Here is a 10,359-nt window from a genome sequence, read left to right as displayed (position 1 = left end):
AAACCATGTGTCATTTTAATGAGTATTTGTATTTCACAATTGTATTATATAATGCACATATGTTTTACCTTAAACTGTCCCGTAAGGGTACTTCAATAAGCATAACTATTCAGGAGTATATTGCAACCTGCAGTGTTGTACCTCCTCCCTTTTCCTCCATGCATTGCAGGTATTCTTCACTGAAGTTGTAAGTATAGTTTTGTGCAGACTGAGCAGTAGCCATGAGAGAGCTGACAGATTTTGCCAAAGCTTCTCAATATTCTGGTAATTGTGTTTTAGTACAAAACAGAATGTAGTGCTGCCTGAGAGGCAAGTGCTGAGTCCTGCAGTGGCATTCTGAATCCTATACAAATATCTGGTCCTCAGGTTGTCTTTATTGGACTGTAGATGACAAGAATGATACTTGAAAAACCAAAGTCCAGTCAGGCTGAATTTGGTGAGCAGGGGGTGGTTTGAAAATACAGAAAGAAAAGCTGGGGTAATTTCATCTACTTCTCATGTTTACCAGGGCTGGACACTTAAATGTGCAAATGACTACGGGTAAATAGCTGTCCTTAATGATTGTTCTTTAAAAAAATTGGGGCCTCCCCTATGTAGTCCCCAGGTGCTGATCTCTGCTGGCAGTTCAATAAACACAAGATTCCCGTGGCTGGCAGCATGGCAGAAGCTTTATTCCAGCTCTGCAGGGTCCTGTAATCTGCCAGGCTTGCTTTGTCTGAACTTCTTTTAACCTGTCTGCATCTTCATTACAGCTTGTTTGGCTCTTAAAACTTTTCTAGCGACCAGGTGGCTATTGTCTTACTTGGTTTACATTGTTTCTCATTCTGTGGTTGCTTGGTGTAGGCGTATTTTTAATATAATTACTAAAACTAAAGCAGATTTAGTGTGTAGAGTAGCATACTTCTGGTTATAGTGCCATGTTGCGGAGGAATACATGCAGGGGCCTTGAAAACTGGGGCATGGGATATGTTACAGAGGACTGTTGATGTGATGATTGGAGAAGCGACACTTCTGGATAGCAGAGATCCCAGGAAGAGAAACAGCTCATAAATATTACGGCTCTCTTCTGTTGAAGGGTTTGTACTGTCCTTTATTTTTCTTCTAACAATGGACTAATCATTCTTTGATCACACAGTTTTGAGTATACCAACAAAATTTTGAGTATACCAACAATGAACCTGTCTTTACTTAAAAGGTGTGTTTCCTTCTGCCTGTGATAACACTGGCAGGATGTTTGTTGGACCCCTCTGCCATGGCAGTGGACAACACTATCACTGCTGTCAGTACCCACACTCCTGTAAGGGTAGTGCCAGGATAATATGGTGTGTGCTGCTGACTGAAGAAAGCTTTAGTGCAGGCAGGTGTCCAGGCATGCAGGCTCTGGTGGAGAGTATGGAAATATGGCTTAGGAGACAGAGCTGAGAAAACAAAGCGATGCTTCAGTAGGGGGGGTGTTAGTTCCAGAATATCTGAAGGGATGTGTGGCCTCAGGGAGATCTAAATCTTTCAGTGCTCAGTGTTCTCAGCTGACCATGTTTCCTCTGCCTGAACTCCTGTTTCTTACAGGCTACATAAGGGTGTGTTGTCCCAACAGTCACTGTGTCCAGCAACTGTGACTTGGGTTTCCTTCTAGAAGTACAGCCAAGTTTGGAAGTAATGTGGATGGCAGCATCAGCACCACGTCAGCTGCGCTGTCGGCACACTAGCAAAGCACATCTGGGGAAGGTGCCATGTAAACTTAGCAAGTCTATTCTTATCCCATGCCCTCCTGTGAAATGCTTTTCTATTATTGCCTCTCCTTTCCCTTAATTAAAGGCTGGAACATGTTTGGAGTTTATCTGAACCAGGTCCAGCTCTTCCTGCATGAGGTGTCTAACAAAGCACTCCTACTTCTCCTCCTCTTCCTTCTCCTCCTAGATTACTTGAGCTCCCCAAGCTGAGGATATTTAAGGGTGTAGCATCCATCAGGAGAAGCACTGTCAATGCTGACAGGTACATCCTTGACTGCATAGATTCTAACTGGCATGAGTCTCAGTGGTGTAATGGGAGCAATCTTTTACCTTAACAAAGACTGCTTGCTAAATTCAGCTCCTAATAGTTTCTCTAGGGACACTTTCTGTGAGCAAGTGCTGTTCAGTGAGGAACAGAGCACTTTGGTTCTGCTCCAAACAGCAGAAGCAAGAGTTCTGTATTTCATTTAGTTAGTGTTGTCTTCTCTGCCATAGGGAGGTTCATGATGTTCACCATCATTCAGCTTTTTTAATAGCACTGTAAACTGTACACTGAAATCCTGTGAAAGAAATAGATGAATTTAGAGAGGGGGAAAAAAACTCCAACAAAACAGGTCATGCTGAGTGTATGCAGTTTCTACCAGCTGCAGAGAGAGATCCCCAAGATGAGTTTAACACAGTGCCACCTGGAGATTCCAGCACCTATGGTTACAGATTTCTTTCCAAAGGCAAACCAAAGGTATTTCAACTATAAGAATCTGAAGTGTAGGATCAAACAAAAGTTTGGGTTGGAAGGGACCTTTTAAGGCCATCCAGTCCAATCCCATTGCCATCTTCAACTAGATCAGGTTATTCAGAACTCTCACCCTGAATGTTTCCAGGGATGGGGTGTCTGCATCAATCTGGACAACTTGTTCCTGTGTTTCCTCACCTGCATTGTAAAAATTCTTATATCTAAACTAAACTGACCTTTCTCCAGTTTAAAACTATTACCTCTTGTACTAATGCAACAGGTCCTGCTAAAATTGTCTCCAAGCTGAAATAAACTTCCAGGCACTGTCCCTTTGGAACTAATTTTCTAAAGAGGCAGTTGACAATCCAGATATTCTGGTGATACTCAGTCCATCCGAGTTTATTTTGCCAGATTGTTTTGCAGCGCCAGTCTAGGCTGAAGGGTTGGTTTCACCCAGTTTTAAGATTCACTGATTTCTTCAGCCAGGCTCAGTTAAGGAACTGAGCAAGTGGAATTGGGGAAGGAAAGTAGATGATCAGTGTTATCCATTTGTAAAGAGAATGTGAAAAATTCCCTTCCCACACTTTAAAATTATGGGGAGGCAGAGCTATGCTTTGGACTGGGGGACAGCAACAGAGGTTTGTTTGCTTATCTATAGAACATAAAATTCTGCTAAGGCAATTGGAGCTCTGAGTAACTGATCCTTTTAATACCAAGAATAAGGGATTTTGTGGCAATGACTTAGTATAAGACATTTGTAAGTGGTTTGGTTTCCTTACTTATAAAGGTTTGGCTATCACTCCCTCAGTAGAACTTCATGGAGAGGAATGGAAATAGATTTAATCTATATTGTATACTTCTCAGGATGTAGCTGGTCATGATAAATCTCACATCCACTCCATCAATTAAGTTGACAAGAGGAACAAAGTGATCAATGCCAGCTGTGCATTCACTCTGCAGTGAGCTGTAATTTATTCTTACAGCTTCAAACTGCACAGGGAAGCAAGGAGAGATGTATGTTCTTTTGCAGCAGCAAAGTGATAGTACAGAACCTCAAAGGCTAGCTACCACTGAAATAGTTATGCTTACTGATGAAACATTTGTTTGCTGGTTTATACATTTCTGTTAATGAAGGAAGAAGAAATTTTCATCAAATACTTCTTTTCAATGTGGAAATCCTTGTTTGCCTTATCCTGTGATGAATCTACAGTAGCAACCACTGACAGATCCAAATTTGGCTGCTGCTCATAAGGAAGAAGCACTAATGGCTTTTTTCCACCATCTAGATATCCTAGCCCTCCCTTAGGGGCACATTCAATACTGCCTGTTGCAGTTAATGTAAAGTTATGATAGAGCAGAAATGGCACATGGTTCAAAGAAAGGGAAAAAAAACCCAGTGCAGTTATGTGCCAATCACATCATTGCATGATATCCTTAAGCAGTAACTTAAGCTACAGCCATGGATATTAACGTATTAACTGTGAGTTTCCCTAGTTAGGTAAAAATAAAGATAACAACAAAAATGTTGCCATTGTTGACAGGATCACAGAATGGTTTGTGTTGAAAGAGACCCTAAAGATCCTCTAGTTCCTACCCCCCTGCCATGGGGAGACACACCTTGCCCTAGACCATCCAGCCTGGCCTTGAACATTTCCAGGAGGGACAGGGCATCCACAGCTTCTCTGGGAACCTGTGCCAGTGCCTCGCTACCCTCACAGTAAAGAATTTCTTCTACTCTAAATCCCCTCTCTTCTGTTTGAAGCCATTCTCCCTTGTCGTATCACTACATGCCCCTGTAAATGGTCCCTCTCCAGCCTTCTTGAAGCCCCTTTAGATACTGCAAAGCTGTAACTAAGGTCTCTCCAGAGGCTTCCCTTTCCTAGGCTGAACATTCCCAACTGTCTCAGTCTTGTTCTCGTGGCAGAGATACTCCAGTGCTCTGATCATATTTGTGGCCTCTGGACTTGCTCAGACAGGCCCACATCCCGGTAATGTTGGGGCCTCAGAGCTGGAAGCAGCACTCCAGGTGGAGCCTCACCAGAGCAGAGGGAATCACAGGTTCTGTGCCCCAGCATCAACTACTCCTGTCTCTTAGGTGTGGGCTAGTCAGTTTTGCACTCCATTTCCCGACAGAAGAGGTAAAGCATCAACTGTGGAAGTCTAATTCCTTCCTCGCGTGCCTAAGGCTTGATTTGTACAAAAGAATTGAACAGTAAATTTTGAAAACATCCACAAGTACACAATTTTTCATCTTTCATGGAGGCTTATTGGAAGTGATGCTAGTGAAAGCCTCTCTTATTCGTGTCATATATCCCCTAAAACAACTTCCCACAGGAAGTTATTTCTGGTTCCCTTGTTTGAATTGAATGCATCTGAGACAAGAACAACTCCTTTGTCCTGATTCTCTAATTCTGTCCTTTTTAGTACCACATCTTTTCTATTCCCCATTAAAAAAAAATATTTCCACAACCCGGTGCAATTTATGGTTGTGAGAAAAAGGTAGTATATTTTCCATAAGAGAAGAAATTTGTTAGTTTCCACAAGCTGAAATGTGATTCAGTAAAATTCTACCAATTTTATTAGTTTTAAAGCATGTAGATGAGAATTAAATCTAAAGGGCAAATAAAGCAAGATTTTTTTTCTTCTTATACAAATTAAACAGCTTTGTACAACTGGCCTTCTCATGCATTTCAGTTCCTCTTTAAATGTAAAATCAGCTCCTGGTCGAAAATTTTCTTCAGGTGTTATTGGAAGAGAGAATTATCTCAAGCCCCAAGCTAATAGTAACAATTACTTGTTACTCCAGCTCATTCAGATGGAAAAAATATGAAAGAGATTGCCTGAGAAAATAGGAACAAAAGCTGCTATGGGTTTGGAACTAGAGAAAGTGCCAAAAAGAGCAGAGGTTACCCCCCAAAATCTTTATTTTCCAAAGAGCAAATAAAGGAGGGAGATACATAGTGACTTTTAGAGGAAGAGATGTGCACTCCACTGCAAACGTGCTTTTGGATTTCTGCATATAAGCAGCTGATTTCCCTTATTATCAAGAATGGCCAGTACTGCTTTGGCAATCAGTAAGAATTTTTTTTTTTTTTAAGGAAAAGAAAGCAAATCAGTGTAAAGAGCATGCATCAGTCCTGCAGAATAGATTCTGAAATGCAGAGATACCTTTAGTATATTCTATTACAAAAGTAATTATCAGAAAAAGAAAAATGGGCAAGCCAAGTATTACATTTTTTCTGTCAAAATGTGTGCTGTTGATCACTGCTGTGGACAAAATTTGCAGGTAGCTTGGCAAATAATTGGTTTTTGTAACTGTACATCCAAAACATTGGATGTAAAAATTCTAATAGGAAGCTGATTGGTCCTGCTTCCCCCTCTTCCCTCTTCTCCCCACAACCAAATGTGCTTCCCATCCAGGGCTGTTCACAAAGCTACAGTTCTGTTGGTACCAGAGATGCAGCAATTCCTACCTAGCTCAGGAGTCCTCTGACACACAGAGCTCTGCTCACCCAGCCTCTGGTTTGGGAGGGTGGAGACTCAGTGGGGGACATCAGGCCACTGCAGCAGCCTGACACCTCTGCGTGTCAAACTCTGCTGTGTGAGTTTTCAAAGCCCATCATCTTACGCCACTTCCTTCAGTGTTGCTGCTGCTGCCTGCACAGTGAAGGCTGCAATAGAAATCTGCCTCTTCACTTCTTCCCAGGCTTCATGTTGATCAGCTTTGCTTTCGATATCAAACATGGCATCATAGATTCCTGGGAAGGACTCTCCTGCGTATTTGTTGTGGCTGCTTGGAGCAAAGATGACATGTCTGTGGGAAAAGAACAAAAAAGGCAATTATGCTAAATAAAAGAAACTATTAATGGGGGGTGTGTTCATTGTATAAAGCATTGTACTATATAAAGCAACCATGAATCGCAGGAAGATCAGAACTTACTAAATACACAAGAAATTGGTCTTTAAAAGGACAGGAACAGTCCTGAGAGCAAAATCTATGGGAAAGAGTACGTATTTAGGTCAGGTGGCCTTCACCTTGGGAAGATATGACACATTTGTCTAATTAGGAACAAAACCATATTACCCTTTCTGAGAATGTGAGCTCAACAAACCTGTCAAAGTAATTTGGCAATCTGGAATGAAGAATAAAACTAGTTATAGGTGTATTGTGAGAAATGGGTCAGAAACCTTAAAAACAAGTAAGTTTTAGCCCCATGATGGTCAGCAGAATACTCACCTGGGAAAGGGATTTAAAAAGAGGAGAAAAAACATCTGTGGGTGAATTCTTATGAAAAACATGCATTCTTCAGAAGAGAAGTGATTATATTGGATTATAACTGAACAAAATAATCTTACATTTTGGTATAGGGTTTGGGGTTTTTTGTTTGTTTGTTTTGGTATTTGTTTTTTTTGTTGTTGTTGTTGTTGTTGTTGTTTTTGTTTTCCCCAAAATAACAAATAGCTACAGATTTGCTCTTAAATTGATTTTAACTATGAAGTATCAAAGCACATTTATACCATGTGAGAGAGTCCTTCCAGATGAAAAGAAACATTAAAATTACATTAATGAATGCAAGCAGGAACTAATAATAAAAAACCCCAGACAGCTCCAAGAAGAAAAAAAACCCAACACGCAGCAAGAAAATTTCTAGAAATTACTTCATTCTTCTCAAAGTGTGAATGACAGTTTATCTTAGGAGGATGGAAGTGTGATTCTCAGTTCTACCTGCCTTAAAGACTTCCAGCATGGTGTGAAAGCCATCCATCAGTGAGTCAGATATATCCAGTTGTTCAGAAAAGGGAGATACTGAGAGCAAAGTGAGGTACTCACACCCCTGACATTGAAAGCTGGCTTCTTTTCAGGTATTCGTAATAAAAGCGCTGGGTTTCTAGACAGGATATAGTAGTTAGTGGTTTAAGCTTTTTTGAGCACCTGTGGAAGCAGCCAAAGCTGGACAGATGGGGCTCTGTAGCATAAGCCACAGGCCTTTATCCTGTGCTGAAAGTCTCTCCCTCTCCAAACTCTCCCTTCTCAGCTTTTCTCTTCAACTGACCCTCACTACACATATGTTCTCCTTGTTTTCTCTCTTTTACTCTACCCTCTTTTCAATACAGTTTGTTCATTCTCCACTCAATCTTCACTTTGCAGATGATCACAAGAGCAAGTTGTAACAGCAGTAGTACTGCACATCTACAAGTATAAAAAAGTATAATGGTGTTGTGGTTTAACCACAGCTGATAAAGAGAGAGCCAGAAGAGAGGAATTTGGCTCCACAAGACCGATGTAGCCAAGGAGTTCTTTGCAAGGTTTATAAACGAAGTCCACTACTCACTGGATTGTTCTTTAAGCAATGTGTTGAACTGTAATTCCTGTGAGACCTAAAGAGCAGTTCAACTGACCAGTCAGCTGTAAAAATATAGTGCCTTAGACAGCAGGTCAAGAAACTTTTAGCCTCACCTGTAAAACTTCCTTCCTGGCAAGCCGAGAGGATCAGTGAAAGCTCTTTCTATCAACATCAGCTGATCGTTCATGATGCGCACTGCCACTGGACTGCAGGAGGGGGAGACAGAGACATGTAACACAGTGGGGAAACATGACTTCCCAGTTTCATTTAAAACACTTTTCTTCTTTTTTTTTTTGACAGGGAGAAAAAAAATGTTTTGCAAATGGAGATGCTAAATCCGTGTTATATTAATGAATTGATATTTCTGTGTTAGAAAACAGCATTTCACACTGTGCAAAATAAAATGGGGAACTTCCTGAGAGTGTCAGATGCTTGCTTAGTATTAAATGGCACTGGAAAGATACCACTTAACAGAGGGGAGAGCAAGACTGAGATTTACATAGATGAAGATAGCTAAATTTTGGTGTCCACCCATAAGACAAATGTCCATAGTTTTGTTCTAATGTATACAGTAACATAGTAAGGATGGGATTCAGCTACCTAAACACAACTGGTACCATATGTGGCCTGCAGTCTCTGCACTCAGAGGGCACAGGAGTCCTGCAGGGACCTTAGGCTTTCAAGCATCATATGAGTATCTCAGACATTCTGAAGCATCATCTTCTGTTTTTGTAGTGTGCTGGAAGTACACATTCTGGCATCACCTACAACACTCAAGTGTAGGTGCCTAAATAGAGATCTCAGTCCAACTCTAACTTCCATTGCTACTTGATTGTCCACGTATTACAGTAATTTTAATGACAACCCGATACTAGTAATAAGCTCTACAGCTCATACTGTCACTCACGGGAAACGTTATTATATCTGTTAATTAATCTTAAAAGATACTGCCTGTCTCAGGGTTCAGAGCTCGGTTCTACACTAATCAGAAAGAAGCCTTGTGTAGTAGATGAAATAAAGAACTGCCACTCTGGGTAGCTAAGGCAAACCAGGACATAAATATATATACATGACTTACTCTTTCTTGTCAACTTGTTCAAGTCTCCTATGAAATCCAGCAGCAGCATTTGAGAAGTTCACCACAGCAGAAAAAAGAGGATCTAGGAATGGAAGGACTACATGAGCAACTTCATACTGTTCACTAAGCCAAATATAACTTTCAGTTGCCCAGTGGGAGAACTACATTTGTTCTGATGATATAACAGCATTAATTTTGTTGTCTTTACATAATGGATTGGTTTCCCTAGTGCAGACTTTAAAGAGCTACACTACTAGCAAATACCTTTCACAATGAGACCAACAGTAAAGCAGAGTGCTTGGTAAAGCCTTCCCAACATACATCTTCCTTCCGCCTTGCAAGCAAAAAATTGGCTGTCTCTGCAAACTGAGAGCTCTGCAGTTGCCTGTTTAACAAATGCACTGTGGTGTTCAGGTATAAAAAGCCTGACTTCCATCAGAAATACCAGCTGTTCCAGAAGGCTGTGCAAGAACAGCAGGATTTCGCTCTTGGAGAGCAATTCACAGCACAATAGGAGAGTGTGATATGTGCATTGAGCAGTGTTAGGTGAGGCACAAAAGGCACAGCTGTCTGGCACACAGGGACAGACTGAGTAAATTAAAGCAGCCAAGTTCTGTGCTTGCTGCACGCTGGAATTGCAGCACAGGAGGTGTCTCTGCCATATCCCTCCGTGCTGTCCCCCACAGCACTGCCACTCACATCAGGGTTTGCCTGACTGTGTAGGCAGGTGGGAGGAATGGCTGCTGCTTTTTCCTGCCCTGTCCCAGCCCAGTACATCTGAGACATGTGGAATAACTTAGTTAGAGAAACAGCAGGCCTTCCTTTTAATGGCAGTAGCAGCTGGGATGATTTTCTTGCAGAAGGTGCTATTTAATACAGACCTGGGAAGTGTATCAATTTATGCAAGTGATTTTTGTAGAATAAATCACAGGTGGATGTTACAAGGCTAACTTCTGGCCCCATGAAAACTCAATTCAATTAGAAAGAAGGACAGTTTAAAACTTGTAAATTTTGCCCACAAGCGCTTCAGAAAATTTTAGGTAAACAGAGTATCCTCTCTTCAGTTGTGAAGGAGGATGGGACATATGATTAGATCATCCCCTAAATCCAGTCCTCTGTTGGACACTATTATCCTTTCCCTGTTTATAGATTTATCACTCAATTTCACGTGACAGGCTTTCTGTTCCCAGGACTCCTATTGAAAGCCGTTCCTTAGTCTCATTTGCTCTTCTATTTCTAGCAAACTTATTTATTCACCACAAGCCTACACTTGCTTCTTTTTTGTCTTATTGCTGTTGTTTAGTTGGTGCAAATGGAGGCACAGATTTTATGTATGCAAGCTGTTTACAAACTGCAGCTCAGAGGGACACGTCATCTTGTGAGGGTGAGAATTCACACTTGTCCACAACCCTGTGGCAAAGAGCTCCAAGTTTGCCAGGGGGCAGAGTTCTGCCCTGCTGACATCATGGCCAT

General features: G+C 41.4%; 1 protein-coding gene across 1 annotated transcript in view; it reads right to left on the bottom strand.

Moving 5' to 3' along the window:
• Positions 1 to 4,702: 4,702 nt before the first annotated feature.
• The window catches only part of LOC136375657 (N-acetylated-alpha-linked acidic dipeptidase 2-like), a 30,577-nt gene continuing 24,920 nt past the window's right edge, over positions 4,703 to 10,359 (bottom strand). The window contains exons 17-19 of the mRNA XM_066341297.1: positions 8,887 to 8,968; positions 7,922 to 8,014; positions 4,703 to 6,277 (exon numbers count right to left, since the gene is read on the bottom strand). Coding sequence (XP_066197394.1) covers positions 6,088 to 6,277; positions 7,922 to 8,014; positions 8,887 to 8,968 — 365 coding nt within the window. The 3' untranslated portion in view covers positions 4,703 to 6,087. The remainder of the gene's footprint in view (positions 6,278 to 7,921; positions 8,015 to 8,886; positions 8,969 to 10,359) is intronic.

Source organism: Sylvia atricapilla, chromosome 2 (genome assembly GCF_009819655.1).
Source record: "Sylvia atricapilla isolate bSylAtr1 chromosome 2, bSylAtr1.pri, whole genome shotgun sequence".
NCBI lineage: Eukaryota > Metazoa > Chordata > Aves > Passeriformes > Sylviidae > Sylvia > Sylvia atricapilla.
The sequence above is the reverse complement of the archived record's forward strand: the minus strand, read 5'-3'. Positions and strand labels throughout refer to the sequence as shown.